Source organism: Monodon monoceros, unplaced genomic scaffold (assembly GCF_005190385.1).
Source record: "Monodon monoceros isolate NGI ecotype Baffin Bay Population unplaced genomic scaffold, NGI_Narwhal_1 Super_Scaffold_2, whole genome shotgun sequence".
Classification (NCBI taxonomy): domain Eukaryota; kingdom Metazoa; phylum Chordata; class Mammalia; order Artiodactyla; family Monodontidae; genus Monodon; species Monodon monoceros.
Window position 1 is genome coordinate 19,091,256 of NW_021703776.1, and position 23,039 is coordinate 19,114,294.

At 36.5% G+C, this 23,039-nt stretch overlaps 1 protein-coding gene across 2 annotated transcripts in view; it reads left to right on the top strand.

The window, feature by feature from the left end:
- RELN (reelin) overlaps nucleotides 1-23,039 on the top strand; it is a 519,854-nt gene that overhangs the window by 257,229 nt on the left and 239,586 nt on the right. For both annotated transcript variants that reach the window (XM_029233992.1, XM_029233993.1), the window contains exons 7-8: nucleotides 7,683-7,779; nucleotides 13,128-13,179. In XM_029233992.1, coding sequence (XP_029089825.1) covers nucleotides 7,683-7,779; nucleotides 13,128-13,179 — 149 coding nt within the window. The remainder of the gene's footprint in view (nucleotides 1-7,682; nucleotides 7,780-13,127; nucleotides 13,180-23,039) is intronic.

Sequence of the window (23,039 nt, forward strand, 5' to 3'; positions counted from 1 at the left end):
TTTGTTTTGCGGTACGTGGGCCTCTCACTGTTGTGGCCTCTCCCATTGCGGAGCACAGGCTCTGGACACGCAGGCTCAGCAGCCACGGCTCACGGGCCTAGCCGCTCCACGGCATGTGGGATCCTCCCGGACAGGGGCACGAACCCATGTCCTGTGCATCGGCAGGCGGACTCTCAACCACTGCGCCACCAGGGAAGCCCACGAGGGTTTTTTTTAAGCTTGATCTTTCACAATAGTCATGCCTTTCTACTATAAAACATTGTCTCTTTGCTATAAAATATGGTCAAAAGTTGAGTGTTCTGCTTGTTGAGGTTTTTTTTTTTTTAATTTTTATTGGAGTATATAGTTGATTCCTTGTTGAGGTTTGAGTGGAAATTACAAGGAGCTCCGACGTCTCCAGAAGTCAGCTGACTGCCCAGCTCCCACAGGGCTGGCAGGGTCCTATTTACTTTGGTGGATACACCAGTCCCTGATCTGGCCTTGTTGTGCAGACCCACACATCAGATGGTGTCAACACATGCAGTGTGAGCTGTAACTGGGGGAAGAGACTTGTTATCTTTGGGTCAGGAATTATAAGAGATTTCTCTTTTCTCTTTCCATTTTTTAATATACTTTTTATAATCAGATCAAATATTAAAATTATTTTAATATCTCTGTTCAGAAATGCTAGTGAATAGACAGTTCCGACTCATAGAATACCAGACACTGAATCCTTCAGAGGCAATAAACTATGGATAGATAATACGATGTCCTCAGTCTTGAGGACAAACGGCATGTATCTCAAATGAGAATTTGATGATAACTGATTGTCACTGAGTTTCCAGGTGATTAACTTGTTTCAGCAGAGTAACTGACTAAAGGCTGAGTGATTTCACTCTGATCTAAAAAGAAGAATGAGTTGCGTAATGAGACTGCTCTTGAGAAAATAATATTTTAGTTATTTATTTATTGTTATCAGGATGATGTCACCACCATCCATTCATAAATCTGTGGTTGTGTGAAGGAGCCCAATTTTCTCATTAATCCTCCTCCTCTTTCCAGTGTCCTGAAAGTCCTGTGTGAGTCACTGCAGGACATGGGCACTGTGGGGCACTCCAGGGACATTTCACTCCAGCTTCCTCTGTGCCTCCTGAACAGGGGCTTTGGTGTGTTTTCCAGCCTATTAATTTTAAAGTCATGATTAAAAACAGAATTATACCTTCAGAAGTGTGCTCTCTATAACACAAATGCACATTGCATATAATTCCTAAACAGAAACAGCCACCTAAATGATAAAAAACAAAGACGGAGAATTGACACCAAGATAAGTTTCAAACTGCCAAGGAGCTTGTTAGAGTGAAAAACAAATCTTGGTTCAAAGCATTTCTTTTTCTTTTATGTTTCCAGTTGGACCCTAGATGTGCTGGTCAACAAGTACCTGCCTTCATCCTTACTGATTCCTTTATGGTTTTGTTTGTTTGTTCGTTTCCTTTATGTTTTTGTTAGTGAAAAAATGGTAGTGTGATAGTGTGTATATAAAATAGGGATGAATTATGTAAGGATGTACATAACCAAAGGAATATTGAATTTGATTATGTACTTTAGTCCAGTGAATTCATTCTGAACATTTTCTGTGAAGTCCATGACATTTCTCTTATTTTTGTACATTTTCATTAGCAAAGCAAAATCCCTTATCCTATAAATGAAAAAAGAACTTTTAAGAAAAGACATTGTAGCTCTTCCAGATAAACTCTGACAGTAAAAATGATGACAAACATTTTTGAAATGCACGTGCGTTTTGTAGAATTAGAGTTCTTTTCTCTTCTTGGCTGCATTAGAGTGGAATAGGAAGAATATTGGACAAGGAGTCAGGGAATCTAGCCTCTAGTCCTGTTCTGTCATTTGTAAAATGACAGGGGGTGATGAGACTCGGTGATACTTCAGATGCCCTCTAACTCGAATGACCAATGACTTGTGAACTGTAGTAATAGGTGAGATTCATGTGGTACCTAAGCATGTGATAAATAGGTTCAGAGAGGGCTCAATATATTCAGGCTTTGCCTGGTCTTCGGGGATAACAAGCATTTCCCTTAAATTGTCTTTTAATCATACTGTTCATGGCAGATTATATTTTGAGGTGGGCGATTCGTATGATGGGCTGTGGTATTTGTCAGATTCTTATGTTCTGTTTTTCATATTGAGAAGAAGAAAAAGAGGGGGCAAGTTTTCTTAGATTAGAGAAATATTCGATATTACTTTTAAGCAGAGAAGCAATTCATTTCTAATCCTTAGCCTGGGAGGTCACATTCCTTTTAAATTGAAAAATAAAAGTCTATTTAACTGGGATTATTTAAAACTTCTTCTTCCCACCAATCTCTGAAGAATATGTTACCTAACTTTATAGAGCCCATCATTTTCTTGAGAAAATTTGGTTGGGAGACCACAGTTTAAATGTTAGAAATAAATAGCACTTTTTTTTTGCTCCGAGCCTAAAGAAAATTGGACTGCTCATTATCCAGCAAATTGAACCCTTATTCTTAGGAACGACTCATAAGGGAAGAGTAGAATTTTAGACTACTAGTATTATTTGCAGAGAGCACCCATTGGGGTTAGGTACCTAACCCTACTCAACCAAGTTAACTTGTTAGACGCAGGGGCATTCTGAGAAAGACATGAGGGCAGAACTCAGAGCACTTAGGCATTGCTGTAGATTCCGGGATGAGCCAAGAATTCCTGTTCTTGAAATTTGGATGCTTATTAACATGTGTAGGTTTTTAAAACTTACCTTGTTTTTCTGAAATGGATCACTATTTCCTTCTGGGAAGCCATGACTCCTAGTTGCCCTTTGTATTATTTGGCCTCCATCAGAGTCATTGTGTTCATCATGAATTTGTGATTTTTCGTTTCCTTTATGATGATGGCATTCATGTAAGTGGTTGTACAATGCTTAACTTTAATGGTAGAAAAAATATTAGGAAGGTCATATTATAGACTCACTGTTAGAAAAGTCACCTTGATGGGCAGCACAAAAATAATAGGATTGTTAGGAACATGAACAGAAATGAACCCACTGCCAATAATCATGGAAAAGTATGCAGGGATAGCCTCAGATTGATACACACTGAAGGGTCACGATGATAGTTGGAGCTTTCCAGAAACCAGACTAAGGATATAGTTGTTCCCCAGGGATCCATTCTTGGACCTCTACTTTTCTCACTTAGTATATCCTCCCCTCTCCCCCTGGCCCCCAATAATATGCACTCCTATGATTTCAGCCATATCTTAAATTGTCCTGTCAGTGCTGGTCTCCTTTCCCTGAAGTTCAAATACATATAATCATTGTCAGCTGGTCATCTCCAGTTGTCAGCATAACCAGAAGAGCAGTCAGTTTCCAAGCCCTGTAATTCCCTAGAGTTGAGCTGTCCAGTATGGTAGCCACTAGTCACATGCAGCTATTAATCACCTGAACTGTGGTTAGTCTGAATTGAGATGTGCTGTAAGTGTAAATACACCCCATAATTTGAAGACTTTTTATAAAAAAAAAGAATGTAAAATATATCATTAATAATTTTGTATAATTACATGTTAAAATATAATTTGAGTATACTGGGTTAAATAAAACATATTATTAAACTTAATTTCACCTATCCTTTTTTATTTTTACTGTAGCCATTAGAAAGTTGAAAATTAAATATGTGGATCATATTATGTTTCTATTAAAAAGTGATACTCTTTTCTTCATCTCCACCTTATTTCAAGGCACTATTGTGTCCTACTTGTGTTATATCAACAGTCCAGTCTTTTCTACCGCTAATCCATTATTTGTTAGAGTAATTTTCCTAAAAGTTGGATCGTATCATGACTTTGGAAGCAGAATAGTGGGGGTTTGAATCCCAGTTCTATAATTTTCAATCTGTGTAACCTTGGACAATCATTTAATGTCTCTAAATCTCAGTTTTAGCGTCCTCTAAATGTGGATAAAAATAAAGGCGGGATATATGAATTAATTGAGGCATTGTTTTTAGAGTTCCTAGTGCAGTATCTATCACTTGGTAAATGGCGCATGACACCTTCCATGAACTGGCTGCCACTTTCTAGCCCCATCCTTTGCCACCCTCTTCATGTACCAGTGTGGTTCCAGGCACACTAACACACTGAAGTAGCAGTTTCACTTGTATCATAATCTCTGCATTCCTTGTGCCCTATGACACCATCACCTTTCTTCTTTGACTAACTCCTATTTCTCATTCAGGACCAGTTCTGGGACCACCTCCTTTGGAAGCTCTCCCTTACTTCCTTAGTCTAAGTTAGGTACCATCACAGCCAGCGCGTACTCCTGTTATAAGGAGTGAAGAGCTATGGAAAACGTGATGGGTGTTGGAATTAGCAAGTCCTGGGTCCAGATTGCCAGTCTGTCAACTTTACAGCTGTAGGATTCGAGCAAATGCTTAACTTCTTTGGAGCTCAGTTTTCTTATTAGTAAAACGAGGACACTGAAAACTATCTTATAGAGAAGTTGAAAGATTCAAATAGGCTTTAGAATATCTGGCACATAATAGGATGCAGTAAATAGCTATCATTGCGTTGGCACCCTATATTTTAATTGTGTGCTTGTTTCCCTGCCTTTCCTTCTGGAGTATAAACTCCTGGAAGAAAATAATACTGTTTTTGTTTTGGTCTTTGTACCACTAAAGCTCATCATATTGCCTATAGGTTCTCAACATATGGTTGTTAATTGTAAGAATGAATTAATGAATGATAAATGAATAAATAACACCATTGGCATCTAAGAGTGGGTTGGATTTGACCACCCAGAGGGATGTGCTTTCAAAATAAATTATGTTGACAAACCCAGACATACTGTGAGAAATTCAAGCAAAGGACATTTAAAAGACCTTGACAAGAAGCTAACGGATTTGTTTCATCAATCCTTGATGAAGCCATTGTACCTCCAGGTAGCATCAACTTAGTAAATAATAGCTGGTAATTCTGAATCTTTAAGTTTCAACAGGGTACCAGTGCCTTTGTAATTTTATTTTAAGTTTCTGGAGCTATACAGCACAACAAAGAAAGGTCCAGAGGGGTCTTTGAGCCAAGTGGGGACAAAGCTGTATCTGATTGCCTTTTTCTTGTGTTTATTGTTTTTTTAACTCCTGTTATTCCACAAAATAGAAGTGGTTCTCCTAACACATCAAACATCTGTGGTCCATTCACTGGTTCCTGAGTGCCAGGCTGTAGGCTACCTATGCTAGAATAACCTTTAAACAATATACAGATACCTAGGCTGCACATGAATCCTATTTAATCAAAACTGTAGGTGATGGAGACTTGTAATACATGTATTTATACAGATACAGTTTTTCTGATATACAGTTGATTTGGGGAGTGCTGATCAATATTTATGGATCGAATGATTGCTATGAGGATTCAAATGTCAGACCTCGGACTTCACATCAACAATGATGCTTTTAGTTTAGAATCACTGGAGGAAAATGGCAGATAGTCATTGTGCGGGTTGAGCAATCTTTTAATTTCTCTCTGTCAAAGCTTGTATTTCTTTTGAGCCATTTCACAATGCCTTGGAGGCCAAATAATCCTCATCTATCAATAAGTAAGAAGCACACTATAAGTTCAGTGCTACTTCTCTGTACTTTTATCATAATCACACTCCTTGGGAAAAATTAATCTGTAGTTTTTTTGTTTTTGTTTTTGTTTTTTTTGGTACGCGGGCCTCTCTCTGTTGTGGCCTCTCCCGTTGCGGAGCACAGGCTCCGGATGCACAGCCTCAGCGGCCATGGCTCATGGGCCCAGCCGCTCCGCGGCATGTGGGATCTTCCCGTACGGGGGCACGAACCCGTGTCCCCTGCATCGAGCAGGCGGACTCTCAACCACTGCGCCACCAGAGAAGCCCAATGAGTAGTTTTAAGAATAGAAAAACAGTAGTAAGAAGTTCATGTAGTAGGTTCCCTGTGGGGGAAAAAAACTAATATACCTGTTCTGGATGACAGTGGTAGAAATCCATAATAATAATAATAGCTAACACTTATGCTAACGCTTACATCATGCTTGCTCTATTTGACGTATGCCAGGTTCTATTTGAAGTGCTTTAGATCTCAGGCCCTAATAATAGTTCTGCTTATGAAGTTGCCTTATATTTATTCACTCATCCAACAAATATTTATGGAATACAACATGCCAGGCATAAAATGGTGAACAAGAGACATATCTGTTGCCTTTATGAAGCTACTACTATGCCTCTTCTAATGTCAAGGACATGTTATTAGAATCTTGCTTCACAGTAATCAAGAGAAAATTTAAATCTCCTACTAAGATTTGAGGTACTACCTTTAAAAATTCCATATCAGAAGTTGTTCTCTGTTTATTCTTAAAAAAGCAAAGCTTCTTGACATTGTTGATCTCCTTTGTATAGGAACACAGCTCAAAAGATTAGAATAATTTATTCCATGCAATACACATATAGGAAATACTTCAATTTTTTTGCCACGTTTTTACTTCCTCATTGTGCTTCTGCCTCTTGGCTTTATGGTCTACCTGGTATCTTTTCACACTTTTGTCTTCTTCCTATTTGAATAGGGCTTCCTGCTCCCTTTTTTCTCTGAGATTAGCAAACAGCTAAAAGGGCCTGGTACAATGATCTTCAAAAACAAAGGGCATGGTGCCCTTTCCATAATGTTTGGCACCTAGAATGTGAAAGTCTTTGAAAATGTCCTTTCTGCATGAAATACAGCTCTCATGTGCTTTGAGGTTCAGACTGAGGAAACATAATTCTTTCTTTGTACATGTAATGATTCTAGGTTGAAGTATCATGATGCAAATCATTGTCATTGTTATTGTAAATATGCAAAGTCAAATCCAGAATATTCATATTGTCAATTTATACTGAAGACATGAATATATTTAGTTTTGAGATTCTGTTCTAAGGTTTTATTAGCCACTTCACTTTATAATAATAAAGCAACTAATTGAATTATTTACAAGGTTAATATTAACTCAGTCTCCAAAATATGCTTGAATTAGAATTTGTGTTTATTTCATATTACTATGTGGATTAAGTACAATCTGATTCCATTATTTTTTACATAGTATATTTCATAGACATGCAAATCTATTTGAGGACAGTTATTTTAAACATTGACATTAATCATAACTCAAAAGAAAAAGGTTTAAAATTTGTAAAACACCTTTTGATTTCAGAGATATATGGTTTTAGTTCATTATATAAGTGTATATTACTTTGCTTATCTTTCATATTAGCAAAATACTTGTATTGGGCATAGTATATTATGTAATGATTGATAATAATACCAGTGGCCATTAAGTGCCTACTGTGAGATTGGTTCTGTACTCTGTGTTTTATATACACTCTCTCATTTAATCCTCATGATAATTATGTGATATTTAGGTCCATATTATTTTCCTCATTTTACAGATGAGAAAACTGAAACTTTGGGAGGTTAAGTAACTTGCCCACCATTACGAGTAACTGAAAGAATTGGGATTGAAGTTCAAATCTTTCTGTTTTTATGTTTCTTTAACATGTCACAGTACAAAATACCATTATCTTCCTTGAAATGTTGATTTCAACTGAATAACAACAACTATTACATCTTTCTTTACCTGAGTGATAAACCACATTGTGCTACTTAGTTCACAGCCTGAGGTTGTGTTCTGTGTTCCCACAGGGTTGAATGTAACAACTGTGAGACTGGAGAACAGTGTGGTGCAATTATGCATGGCAATGCTGTCACCTTCTGTGAGCCATATGGTCCAAGAGAATTGGTAAGTATGTGCTATTTATGTACATTATTCCAAATACATTGTCTTTACTGAACTTTTTGCCAACAAAAGGTTTTCCTACCCAATTCCAGTTCAGATGAAAATTTGCAGTATTATTTATGAGTCCTATTGCAAATATCTCAAAATTAGGAGCAGTGATTTTATAATTTATTTTCAAATGTAAAAAATAAAGAATGCAGTAATAAAATTGGCAGCATCAGTGGATCTCATTAAACATGGTGCATCATTGTGATTTTATGCCTTTTTAAAAATATGGGTATGACAGGCATGACATATATATATGACACACATATATATATATATATCATAGCTAAATAATTTGTGACTCTATAAGTTCTTGTATAAAGCTTTACTTTTACACTTCTTATTTTCTCCTTGCAAGCCAAAAATATTAGATGAGCAATTTTATCACATTATTTTTAAACTTTGTTTCCTAACCACCTAGGAACTTTAATGAGTTTTTTTTAAATGAAAGAGCACACTGAATAAACCAGTTTTTTAAAATTTTGGTTTATGCCAAATTGTTCAGTAGTAGGTTACTTTAATTTAGATGATTAGATTTTGCTTGCCAAAGGTAAGTCCTTGGATCATATGTAAAATGAAACATGAGCATTCTAAATTGAAAGCAATAAAACCACTAGCCATCAGCATGTGGCTAGTGAGCCTTTTGTTGTCACTTGGTACTTCTTTCTGGCACCAAGACTACCTTCATTTCACATTCTTGAAAAACAATATAAAAGCAATTGTTGTGTTATACTTCTAGCTCAATTTCTTTGCATCTAATTTTCTTTTCGCAACATCTCTTTTGCTTTGCTTTTCTGCTTTTTGACTTGAGTTTCAATGCCTCTCCTTTTTTGTCCCACATCTTCCTTATGATGGAGCTTTTAGTAACAAAGTTGTGTTTTTCACCCCTCCATCACACGTTATGTTTCCAATTCATTAATTTAAAAAGTGGCCAAAAGACTGGCTTACACAGTAAAAAGGAGGAAAAAACCTTGCTAGGTAATTAAAATAAGATTTAGTTATCAAATTGTGAAAGTCAATTAGTTTTTATAACATGGTTCTTATTTTATGCTACTTGAATACTCCTTTCATGGCAATAGATAAATTTAATCTATTAAACATACAAGCTTCAGAACATTGATAAATTGAAGAGTTTTTAGTTGAAATTAAAACACAAACAGAATTAATTGGATGCAAATTAAAATAATAGGTGCTCATAATTCAACTCTTAACAAGATATTATAACATTCCTGCAGGCAAATATGACTCTGTAGTGAAATTCTCCTTGAAAAAATAGATTTGTTAGTACATCTTAAGTAATGTACCATGACTGAATTAATTATCTATAAACCTTAAAACAAAATTAAATTTTTGTCATAGTTAATCAAGCTTAGAATAAATGCCTATTTTAGAATGTTCACCCATTCAGTAATATTTCTGGAAATGCTTGGTAAATTCTTTTTTGTTTCTGATTAATAAGAAATAAACATATCTAAGAATATAATACCAGAATTCATATTTCTGTAGCATAGAAACTGAAGTATCTAGTTTATTTGATCCCATATAATTTATTTAATCCTGAAGGTTTCACTGTATCCCAGTTTATTTAGCATTAGAGTTTATACACCCAGTGGGCTAGTTTTGAATTGTGTTATATAATTAATGTGAGATCAGCCTTTCAACTAAAAAGGAAAATATTCAAAATAATTTTCTTTATCCAAGAAAGGAAAAAACATATACAGATTTATATTTCGTCATAAGTATTTTCCTAGGATGAATTGTGTTGTAGACTCAAAGGGAATAGAATGAAGATACATTAACAAAGATAAGGATGACATCTACATTTTACACACTGGCAACTTCTAATTTCCAATAATTTTTATACCATATTGGCATCCCAGGAGCAGAAATATATATTGTACCCAAGTTGTGTTTACAAGAGAAAGATCAATCGAAAGAAAAGTGATGAATTCAGTGGTCAGTAAACACGCTGTTGTCCACTAAAATTCAAATATTTGCACGGCACTTCAAAACTGAATCCAGTTAAAACAGTGGTGTGTGAGAACTGATGAAAGTTATCAGCCCCAAACATCACTTTTTAAAAAAATAATCTATAAAATTTTTCATAAATCCAATTCTTACTGAAGTTGTGAAACAAAGAACCACCGACCACTTAGTAGGTTAATGCTTTATTTTTTAAAATGCCTAAAAGAGCATTTCCATTTTGTGAATTTAGTCAAATGGCTATTTCATTTCAATAAAACCCAGAGCCAGTGAGAGGTGGTACCTGCTTACACATGGGCACACCATGCATTTCAGTTTCCACTGCTGCTCTGCTGTGCAGCCCTCACACGTTTCACTACTTCAGGGAAGTCTCCATATTTCAGGGGGTGGCACCTAGCTTGATTCATTTTGCTAGTCTGAAATGAAGGTAATGAGGAATTCATTTACCCACTCCTTTAAGAGAAAATGTGCTCTCTCAGAGCTTAAAACAAAAGTAATCATGTTACTTTTCATTTTTTAAAAATAAAATATTTGCTCAATTATTCTCTCATATTTGGAAATGCATTTTAGTTACAAGGAGGAGTTTGGGCTAAAACAGGATTAAACTCAGTAAAAATTTGCAGCGAAGAAGCGTAGAATGAACAGCCTCAGCCTGCAGTGAATTATTCAGATTCATTTAGTCAGCATATTAATTTTCTATAATCTTCTATAATTTGGAGTTTATTTGATAATTTAAGAGCAGTGAGATTTGGTAGGGAAAAAGTTCTCTCTCAGACATTCATAGTCGCTGTAATATTTATCAAAATCTCTTTAAGAGGTCCTTTAGTTTTCAGAATGTCCCATGTAAAGACTTAATAACTTTGCAGACTGAAATCATATATTTGAACTCAAGAATAATAAATAATTTATAATACTCAAATGTGAATATAGGTGAATAGGTTTTATAGGCAATGCTTCATTGTTTTTTTTCTCTTCATCTTTCCTGTTCTTTCTCATAGCTGACAATGTTACTAATAAACTAAATGGGTAAAGGTAAAAGAATGGGAGTCAACAGTCCTTAGCTTCCCCAGTGAAGAAAAAAGTGTGGAATCAATGACTAATCGAAGTCTAGGGTCACCCTCAGTTAGCACATGTAATTGAAATTTGGCACTATTTCAAGTGATTTACTGTTTGCTAGCAGAGGTCACGGCTGTGAAACTTGATCACCCAGGTGACACAAGCATCATTTATTACACCCCCAGCATAAGTATCAAAGACTCTCTGGTCTGTTTAATGCACTAGCAATAACAATAGCCGTGGTGCTTTTAACTTATATAATACCATACCATTGTTTCAAAGAACTCATATTCAGGAGTGTTTCATAACTCATCTGGGAATCTACTCAGTTACATAAAATCAGAGGGGGAAAAGAGCATTCATTCAATTTTATGAAAAAATTTTAAAATTTCCATGTGCCTCTTTGGACTTTAAGATCAAAATTTCCAAGTGGAACACCCATGAGGATAAGAAGTTGAACTTACTTTAAAAGTTATGAGGGAAAAAAAAACAGATTTCTTTTAACCTCGCAGGACATTTGGTTCTGTCTAAAACATCCGTGAGACATTTGGTTCATAAGACATTTGGTCCACACCAAAGGGTCCTTGAAGTTTGATCTATCCAAAACATCCATGAGCTTGTTTGGTCCACATCAAATTGCTTTGGACAGGACCAAATATCAAGGACTTTTTGTAGTGGACCAAATGTCTTTTGGGCATTTTGGACAGCACCAAATGTCTGCTAACCTTTTCTAAAGGAATCTTGAAAAGGAGCTAGTATTTTTGTTATTTAAAGAAAATTCTATTAGTGCATTTTTCCCTAATGACTCTGGTGAGAGGAAGGAAGTAGGAAACAGTTCCGAGCATGGTGGGCCAGCTTTCTCTTAAATATTCTGTGATAATGAGAGATTTAAATAAAGAATTTTACCTGACATCCTGACACCAGTGATTTTTGCTATGGTTAAAATCAATTAGGAACTGATACCTATACTGATATCTAGACAACTTACAAAATGGGCTGTCTTGCCCTCCCCTCTACTACCTTTTCTGCTTCTTCATGAACTTTAAAGCCACATATTTAAAACACATGCTCAGTCATGTTTCCAAATTGTGCTGTAGAAATGGGAAGTGCCATTCAACTTTTTGATATTCACATCTCAGCTGAATTCTAGCACTTCAAGAGGCTGGCTCACTGTTTGTCCACGAATTCCCATGGCGATTCATGAACTGGGTATCTCTTGACTCTTCTGCATTGTGGGCTCCATCACATGGGGGCTAACACAGTGCAGGGACAAGTCTAAGGATGTTATTTTGACATTTAAGAAGTCTACTGCTTCTGCCATGTTGAAAACACAGTTATACACTTTTTGTTTTATGAGGTGCAGTCATGGGAGGCATCCCATACCTTACCTTATGGGGTCAGAAACCCAACAAACGAGTCATTGAAAATGAGAACCTTACTTCCCATCTTACTTAAGCTGGTATGGGTCAAAGTCACTACTCCATAGAATGAATGAATGAATGAACAAAAGAATTAATTAATTAATTATTTAAAATTTTTAATTTATTTAAAATTAAATAAGGTACCATTCCTTTTTTTAAAAGGGGGAAAACTATTTAGGCATTCTTCTTCATGAAACTAAGAGAAAATAATAAAAATGTGTTGGAAGAGTATTTCTAGGCCCATAATTTGATTACTTTTTGGGGAAGTAACAGTTTTATTGAGAAATAATCCTCATATTCTACAATTCATTCATTTAAAGTATACAGTTCAAGGTTTTTACTTTATTCACAAAATTATGCAGCCATTACCACAATCAATTTTACAACATTTTCATCTTCCCCCAAAGATATCCTGCACCTTCTACCTGTTGTAATTCTATTTATTTTTCAAAAAGTTCTTACTCTTTTCATTTGCTCTTAATTTTGGTCCCAATTTTTGTTCGGTCACTTTTTATGATATTCTCTTGGGCCCCAGGTCTGTTGATGAGGACAGAGGGGAGGTGGTGGGGTGAGTGGAGGGGACTGTGTTATGTGCCTGGTAAATTATACTAAAAAAGAGTTTTCGATAGGACCCTGAGAAATGTACCAGCAGTGCCTAAGTGAGGATCTCACAGAGAAATACATCTGTGTTCTGACATGTCGATAGAAGTAAGCTAACCGCTGGATAAACGTAACCTCTGTTTATGGTTCCTTTCTATATTTTACACTCTCCCTCCTCCTGAATCTTCTGCTCTTTCTCCTCCTCTCTTTCTATCTTGTCTTATTTTGTTATATTCCTTTTTCTAGATTACCACAGGCCTTAATACAACAACAGCTTCTGTCCTCCAGTTTTCCATTGGTAAGTTTTTTAGCAGTTAAGCAATTTAACTTGGAAGTGTTTGTTTAATCATAGTGTATAAGCAGGATTATGGTGCCAAATACTTTTAGATTTAGAGGAGAGTAAGTCTTAACACTGCAGTAAATAATTTAAAACATTTTTGAAGTGAAATTAAAAAATTGTAAATGCTACATCCTGTTCTCACTTCTCTCTGGCAGCAAGTGGTATTTAAAAATAATCCAAATAATCTGAAACATCTTAAAGGTATTTACATGTGGATTTTGAATGTATTGGGTTTTTATATTATACAGAATTACCTTACTAGTAATGTTTTCCTCAGATTAAGATTGAAATCTGTTAAATTTCCTGCATTCTTACTGAATGGCAGTGAAAAAGATAATCATTGGTGGTTCAGAGAAACCAATTAAGGCTTCATGCTTGACATAAATAATCTGTGTTTAATTCAGACACAGATAATTTTAAAATGACTGTATCTGGCAGTATTTCTTTTAAGTGCCTTTGTATTAGAGCTAAAAATTTCTACCCAAAGCATTCAGTAAAATCAGGTATCTTTTGATCAAGTGTTTATAGTTTTGCTGTCTATTATATTATTTTCCATTTGAATTTTCAAAAGTGTATATTAATAAATAACACAAGTTTCCAAAGGGAATGTTCTAGGTAAAGAAAGATGTTGCCATCTAGATGGGGGCTAGTTTATTGGTCTTGGTCCCATAACATGGAAACCTCCTGGCCTCTCCCCATGACATGAGGACTGCTAGCAGCCATGCCCCTGAGACAGCATCCTCCACTTTCCACTGTCTTCACCCTCATATCTTTGGGCATCCCCCATTAGCGAAAGGACTGTTTCCCTCACTAGCCTTCTAGTCCTAACTGCAAATCAGTGCTCTCACAGCCCACTGTGGTTGATTGTGCCTAAGAACAATTTTCTTCAAGTCATGTATTGTAGTTGTCACTTTTTCCTCAGGTTGCCTCCTTTCAGCTTCTGTAAGTAAAAATGCGAACCTGCCTGACTACGGTTTGGACTCTTCTTCTAACATTGATAGCATTACCTATAACAATTTACAAACTATTCAGAAGTCCATATGTGGTCATAAGAAAAGCATTGGCAAAAACAAAATAATGCGTTTTTTGGTAAAGAGGATTTTCTTTGATCTCTTAACAAGTGTATCCTAAATTTTGATCTATTAACAAGTGTATCCTAAATTTTCTATAATGAGCGTGTAACACTTCTATAATCAGAAAAAAAGCTCATTTTTAAAAAGTTGTGGTGCTACAAAAACAGATTTTTAAAACTCTAGCATGACGGGCTAGTGTAACTTAGAGGTTCTTAACCAGAACAAATGTGTTTAAATTCATTATGCTATTAATATAAAATATAAGCTATATTTTTTATTTATCTGTATTCTGAGCATTTATTTGAATATTAATTTCAGATAATATCTTTATGCAATTAAAGAATACAAGAGAATCCTCTTTAAAATATATGCCTCACAATTCTACTATATTTAAATTTTAGTCATGGTAGCAGAGATCCAGCACCAATTAAATTATCCTTCCTTAAAGGAAAAAAAAATTCTATTTTTGTAAATAGTAAAGAGTATACTGTGGAGCTGGCATAGATTCATTTCCTCACCTTTCAATAGCACCCTACCATCAACAATAGAGCTGATGAAAGAGGACCAAGAAGGTGTGTTTATCAGAGAATGTAAGGTTTGGTGCCTGAGACCCAAAACCCAGAGCAAGCACCATGCCCAAAGGCTTGAGACTAGACCCAAAAATGTGACTTAGCAAGAATCCTTGATTTCCCCGCAAGCCAAAGGGCTGCAGCTCAGTGAGCCAGAGAGTTGCTTGTATTAATACAAAGCATGGATTTGAATACCAGGTTAGAAGACTGGAAGAGTAACTGAATCAGGGAGTTGCAAAAAGATGGATGGATGGATAGATAGCTAGCTATGTCAAGTTTATAACTAAAAAATACACTTAGAAATCTTTTTTGAGTGGAAGGTTTAGAATAAAAAGTGAAATTTTAACATGTCATTGTTTGGGAATAAAACAAAATATTTAGTTAAATTATAATTTACTGCCTAGCGACTTCATTGGGGAATTTGCTTACTGCATTTTGAGAATAAAAATTCTTGGGAACTAAGAAGTATTAAAGTGGCTGAGAAACAATGTAGTGGCAAACCATTAGCTGTATGGTGTTGTATGGTAAATAGGCATAGCGGGCAGAACTTTCCAGAAATGGTTTTGTGTATCTCATGATGAATGCTTGGAGTAGTATTCTTCTATTTGTGTGTATGGTGTGAGGACTAGACTGGGGCACATACACAAATTCCAGAAACGTCATAATTGTGTATATTCATCCTGAGCTTTACAAGCCCCACAGTAACCAAAGTAGCAATCGCAGCCAAGTAGCCAATGAACTTATATTCTCTTCAAAAATTATATTAAGTGTGTTATAAAAAAAAACACTGTGTATAGACAGTTCAACATTTATATTTATTTGTGCCTTGTGGAACTTTCCAAATCTATTCAAATAGTGTGGTTAAATATGGTCAGTCAGAGTCACTCCTTAAGGAGTCCTCTGGGATGTTAAATGTTCATTGTATATCATGATGATTCAGATGGCCTCAATGATAAGTATGTTCATAATTATGGCTATATAACCACAATTGAATAAATTATTGCCTTGATATTTTTATATTGCTCTTATAAACATTTTAATTTCATCACAAGCGTTATCCAAGATAGTCCATATAGAAATGTCTTGAATTACTAAGGAGTGTCTCAAATAAACTCCATCATGCCAATGTTTAGCACCAATGCTATCCCAACTCTTTCTAAATACACACACACACACACACACACACACATACATATAAATATACAGGCTATCTTAACCCAATGAATTTTAAAGTTAAAGCATCCTGAAAACACAGTTCTGCAAGTTGAAATGTACCAGGTTATCAACAGCTAAATCATCTTGAAAGATGTCCTAAAATATTCTTAGAACAACTTTTCATTTTTCCATTCCAGTGAAAGATCTCATATCCATTTCTGTGCTGAGGCATCAATCTGCTACAATCCTCACTTGATTCATTAGATTCAAGTTGTGGAATTTATGGTTGTAAGCTTAGGGGCATTTACCCATTTCCTTTAGATTTCCTCTGGGACAGGAAGAAAAGTTTGAGAAGATGCCCTTGTAAACCACTATTTTACAGATGCCTCCAAACTCTGTTTTCCCAGGCAGGGATCTCGGTCCAAGGGAAGTGCTGGTAGTGCTTTGGATCCATTATTCACCTAACAAAATTTCACTGACTATTTGTTGTCTTCTTAGGCTTTTCTGAGCCAACGTTAACTATGGAAAGACAAAAAAGTGAGAAAACAACATTTTTACAGTGTTTAGTGGTGTGGTAGAAGGCTCTGGATGCATATGGAGCATGGAACATCTAGAGAATTGCCAGACTGTTATAAACATAGATGGACGTGTGTACACGTCCCTGTGGTGTTAGGTCCTGCAGAGTAGAGCAATTCAGGAAGGCTTCTTAGAGAGGAGAATCCCTGAAAGTCAACAGCATGAGTCAGTGGAAAGGACAAAGTTTTTCCAGTTGAGGAGGTAGAGTGACATAAGCAAGGCTGGGAACGTGAGTGCTCTCCTAGAGCAGGAGGACCGCCTGGGGTGGCTGTGAGAAATGTCACAACATTTGTGTCCATCTGAAGAGCTAATCTGCATCAGCTGGGAGTTTTAAGAAGGAAATAGAGGTCGGAAAAGGACCTCTTTCTCTCTTGAGCAATAAAGAAATGTAATGAAATTAATTCTCAATGTGTGTGTGATCTTCCTTAAGAAAGATCAGTTGTGTTAAGAATGGATTTGTCTCTTCCTTAATGTAAATCTGCATTGATTCACTCAACAAGAAATTGCCAAGTAATATGCTTGTTCAGTTTAGCCCAGCTCTTTTTTTCAGATTAATAGAATCCATTGGTTAAATGGGGATTGAAAGTAAAGCATTTAAAAACATACATTATGAAGAACAGTTTGCTATGGGAGGTAAATCTGTCTTGTCCATCATGCTATTCTCAGCCCCTAGCCTAGGGACTCAAAATTAGTAGATGCTCATAAATATTTCTTGCCTGAATGACAAGTAACTATTACAGAGACATCTGTAATATTATGTAGCCAAGTGCTAAATTGGTATGATGCAGACATTTCACGCCAAGAAATTTGGGGGAGGTGATCTGAGGACCTCAGTCAATGGAAAAGATGACCCAGAAGGAAACAGAGAATCACCAGTAAACTATGCTTCTAGTGAAGCCAGTAGATGAAAATACATATGCATGTGTTTATCAGTTTGCTATTATTGAACTACCTAGAATCTTTTATTTGTTCATAATTTATAGAGTTAGTATCTTTTTTCTTTGGTTTTACTTATAAATATCCTAAAGATTTTGGGTTTTGTGGGAATGTGTGCGTGTGTTTTTTATTTATTTATTTTGGCTGCGCTGGGTCTTCGTTGAGGTACGTGGGCTTCTCTAGTCGTGGCGCACGGGCTCTAGAGTGCGCAGGCTCAGTAGTTGTGGTGCACACCCTTAGTTGCGGTATGTGGGATCTTAGTTCCCTGATCAGGAATCGAACCCGGGCCCCCTGCATTGGAAGCATGGAGTCTTAACCACTGGACTGCTAGGGAAGTCCTGTGTGGTTTTGTTTGTTTGTTTGTTTTCACTGCTTTTTTGTTTGTTTTTTATCACCTCAAGCAGAGGAAAGGCATTATATCATAAATGTTTTATATTTACAGATTAAGATATGAAAATGTTCTTAGGCCTGAATTATTCTCCTTTGTGCTGTACATGCTACCGAGTCTCTGAGATAAATGAGAGCTACTCATTTTCTATTTTAAAAAATAAAAACTAGAAAATTACAAAGTTAGAGGTATTCATTGCTGAATTGGAAGATTGCTTTGTAAAAGAAAAGAGATCTTTCTCAAATAGATGTAATGAATAAAATGCCACTTATAAGAGGTATTATATTGCATTTAGCATGAGGGAAGTTTTTCCCTCGAGCCTGATTCACAAACATCTTAATTACTTAGAACTTAATTCAGTAGAGAAACTGTCCCTCAACTCCTGGAACAGCTAATTCAGAAGGAGGAGAAATTGAGCCCTCTTATGTCTTGGTAGGAATTGTTGTGAATATCCTGAGATGTATTTCTAAATCAGACTCTCTTTTTTTTTTAAGAGTCACTTTCCTTGGTAAGTAAGTAAGACCTTGGGGAATTTATTATGAAGTCATGAAAAACTCTTTTGAAAACACGGGAATCTCTGAGTATGAGGCTAAAAAAATCTCTGGTGACTTGAGCTCAAAACATACATAAATAAAAACAGAAGTTTAGAAAATTTTAATGGTAAAATTAGCTTAACACATGTGCTTTTAAGGTTAAATACATGTTTTATGTGAGTTTAAGATTCTTGGATATAAAAGATATTAAAATAAGATTTGTTTATTACTTGAGTTTTAGATCTTCAGGAATCTATATTAACACAAAAATTGAAATATTTATATATGGAACACTTCTGGGTTATCTATTTAATAATTAAAGTTTGGAACTGATTTTAATTCAGGTTATCCTTCTTCTTCATCCTGGAGTTGACCTTTTTAGGGAATGTATATTTAAAAGACCAGTTTATATGAACTTTATATATTTTTCAAATCCACCTCACCCCAAGTTCTTAAGTCCTATCTTACGTAATAAAGGGGAATATTCTGAAATAGTGTAAGATGCTACTAAGTATAAGGTTCTGGCAAAGATTGTTGAGATTAATTATGTCTTTGCATTATTGAAACTGATAACTAAAGAGTTGTCTTTACGTGAATTAAAATACAGTTTGAAAGATACTGTACCCTTTCTCTTTTGAAATATTTATTTCATTGTCACTCATCTTGATGAGGCTTAAAAATAAATGTTAATAATTCATTCATAAATATGTTTCACTAATATTTATTGAAGGCTGTTCTAGTAGAAGGGATAAAACAGTGAACAATAGGATGAGAAGAAATTGATCATTGATATAGAGTAAATGGTCTTTCCTCCATGAAAACTCATCTCATTGCCACATCCTCCTATCTCTGAATCCCTACTTCCTCTGTATTTATTTTGCGATGCCTACTTCACTCTGCATTGATTTATATACTCTGGCCATTCATGCACATCCACTTTCACCCTTTATAGCTTAAATGTTCCGTGAGGACTAAGGAGGGTACAAGGATCCCTCTTTGTATTTAGGGCAGAATTTTACTCACGACTAGAACTAAATAAATATGAACTGAATTGAATTCTATTCTTAGGTTAGGAAAGAGATTTAGTGAGGTTCCACGTTGGTGCTCAATACTAGACCCTTCTTGACTGCTGAGGCAAGGGGCCCTGCTGAATGAAATCCATGGGCAATATTAAAACCTGGTCTGAGCCAGCAGTTTTCCCTTTCTTATCAATCAAGGACTGTTGATCAAGGATTCTTTTATCACAGATCTTTAGGATGTGAATACATCCAATGTAGGGAAAGCAAAATCTAAGAAACTGCCCAGCCTTCCAGGAGTTTATTATCAAATAGGTGGAGGTGGGGGAGGGGAAGTCCATGTGGGAGAAGAAACGGAGGGGTGCAGACCACAGAGGAGGGTGAGAGGGAAGCCTGTTGGAAAGTCCAGGAAAGAGGGAGATCCAAAGGCAGGACTTTATCATTTGGGAGGGAGACTGACAAGAGCAGGTGTGGTACTGCCCCAGAGACTCAGCATCACAAGCAAGGTTAGAGCGATGGCTCCCTTCAGGGAGATAAGGCAGTGGCCATTCTAAGACCTTGAGACCAAGGTCAAAGCCCGAACTGCAACAAGGGTGGTAATGCTGAGTCTCCAGATTGCTGGGGGTGGAGAGGGACGTTATTTAGCACCTGCTGCCAAAGGTGGGGATCAGTCCTCCTAGAAAATGAGCCAAGCCTGAGCACCAGGGCTTGGTTTATGGCCTCCACCCCAGGGAAGGAGGGCTGCTCAGCAGGGAACCTGGCAAAGCCTGACACATTTTGCATTTGTCTTCCTTGTGTTTTTCTCAACATAAGATCTGATGAAACCTCTATGTTGTGGACTTGGGAGGGAACTTGCAAAGGGCTGGGCACCTGAAATTGGTTGGAAATGGCATGGCATTCCATAAACCAGGAGGGAATTGGTCCCTTTCTCTCTTATAGGAGTGGCAGGAAAAAATACAAATATTTTGGAAGTGAGGGAATGGGGAATAGGAATGAAAGGGAGAAAGGTACAAAGGGGAGGAGGACAGCTGTTCATTTTATATCCTGTGGTCATTGTCCGTCTGCCATAAACTGAAAGAAGTCACCTAATGAGGTTTGGGAATTTCAGCCAAGGAAGTGACTAAGGAGCAAAATATTAAGTACAATAAATCACATACTGTCACATTTATTCAGAAGGAAAGGCTTGCAGATCTAATAGCCTGTTTACTAATAAAGTCAGTCAAAACAAAAATTATTACTAGTAGCCTCATTTTAAAAATAAATATAAAGCATAAGGGGAAGAAGAGTTGCTTTTAAAACCTGGCTCTTTTTCTATATTTTATGAGAGAGGTTTTTTGAGTTTCATTCAAGGTAGCATGTTTTTAGCCTATGTATAGCATAAATATAGAATATTTGTGAGGATTTTTTTACTGTTACTTTATCTGACCTCTCTTAATCCTTAATATCAATTTTTAGTAGATGCTTAAAATGGAAATTTTACTTTCATATAATGGTCCTTTTTGCAACACTATCCTTGAAATATATTTCTTCATTTAAAAATATGCTTAATTCCCCCCAAAGGTATTTTTTTGGTGGGCAAAACAGATTTATAGACATAAATTCTGGATTTTCATATTCAAATAATTGCTTAATTGATCTTTTGGGGCAGCCGAAGATTTTGGACATGTTGATTTCTCTAAACCGACAATTTCTATTATTAAAATAATGATTTATCTCAACTTCGGTCATCATATTTTACCAAAATTGAATTCACTTGCTCTTGACAGATCCAAGAGTAATTTGAGAATTTCCTCTTGTGTGGAATGGAACTATTCTTAATTAAAGTAATATCTGTGGGCTCCTTTCAGTCACAATTCCCATCCCTGTCATTTGGGACTGAGAAGCCCCAGGATGTGTCCCGCCTGGGCTGCCACAAAGCATTATCCGATACAGTAACCATTTTTTCCTTCCCTGCCTCTTACCCACAAATCAGACTGCTTCCCCTTTGGCTACAGTCTCTGAACTTCATCGAGGCATGAGCTGCTGTCTCTGTGCAGGCACAGGCCAGGCGAATTGAGCCTGTATTTTATGAGAGCCTGAAGCAGTGCTGTATGGCAGGATGTGTGGGCAGGGTTAGATGTGGGGACAGCAGCTACTAGAATGCCTCAGAGGAGCCAGGGAGACTGGTGCTCAGCCAAGAACAGTATCCAAGTACTCTGTGGATACCTGAGGTACATGAAGGTAATAAGTAACCAAAACAACTGGCTTCAAAGGGTAAACCAGGCAAGAAGCTAACTCACTGCTAAAGGACAAACTTGCTTACAGTTTTTACAAAATTTATAAACTAATGAAACAGATTTATACAGATGTGCCACATTACAAAATAGTATGAACAGGTACATAAAATCTTATCAAGTTTAGGTTCTTCTACTAGGAGAGGAATAAAACAAACATGAAAACTAAGAAATATATAAAACTGGTTATCCTGGAAATTACAGCATTATCTGCTTAAAACCGGCAGTCACAATTTAGGTCCCGTGTATTAGGTAGTACTTCTAGACTGGCCGTATTACAAAGATTTTGCTCTATTTATGGTAGGTTGTTTTGATGCCATGGGCTGAGAGAGCTAACACCCTTAGGATTTTTCTGGAAGACTTGGTAATGAAGGAAATAAAAACCTAAGTATAGTATAATCATTGTTCTACATCATTGTTGTTACTGGAAAATAAACATGCACAGCTGCCTCCAGTGAAATATTTGAGAAGAAGTTTGTGCAACTATCAAAATATTGGTCTTCTGTATAATAATGGTCCATGACTTGCTTGTGGCAGAATTACTTAGAAGAATTGCCCGGTGGCAAATAAGCTTTTACTGTGTTTCTCAGTGCTTGTGGATACAATGAGCCTTTTCTCCGTAGTGAGTAGTACTGTCCTTAAAAATCTCTCTGGGGGAAAAAAATATAGATAATTGCCAGAACTGCTTATTATACCAATATCTTCATGTTGCTCATCACATTTTTCACTATATAGAATGAGGCAAGTCCCTTTGTTGAATGCCTTAGCCTACAGTAACATGTAACATCCCCTGGGAGTGACAGTGTCTGGCTTTGAAAAGCTTCTCTAAAAGTTCCCCATTCATCTCTTTCTCTTTTTCCATTCACTACAACCTCTAGTTAATGGCCCTGTCCTCCATTTATCTACCTTGAAAAGATGAAAGGATGGTTTGAATCTGCTAAGATTTGCTCCAGTCCTAGCAGGGAGTTCTAAGTAGCCTGATTACATCGATTTCATCACTTTATGATCTTTCTATATCAAATGCTGTTGTTTCCATGCAGCTCTGGGCACCCTGCTTGTCTCTGAGGTCTGAGTTTTGAGGAATGGCAGCAGCAGCGCTTGGGTTGCAAGAATCCTCAGCAGGGCTCTGTCCAGACACTCCTCGAGCCTTCAGTATTTATGGGTCCCGCTCCACTATCTAGAGGCATGATTTCTGGCAGTGCTTTTCCCCATCTATAAATTCTGCGAGATCACTTCTCTCCTTCTGTGGCCCTGTGCCACATTTAAAAAGGCAGCTTGTTTTTCAGGCAGAGCTTTGAG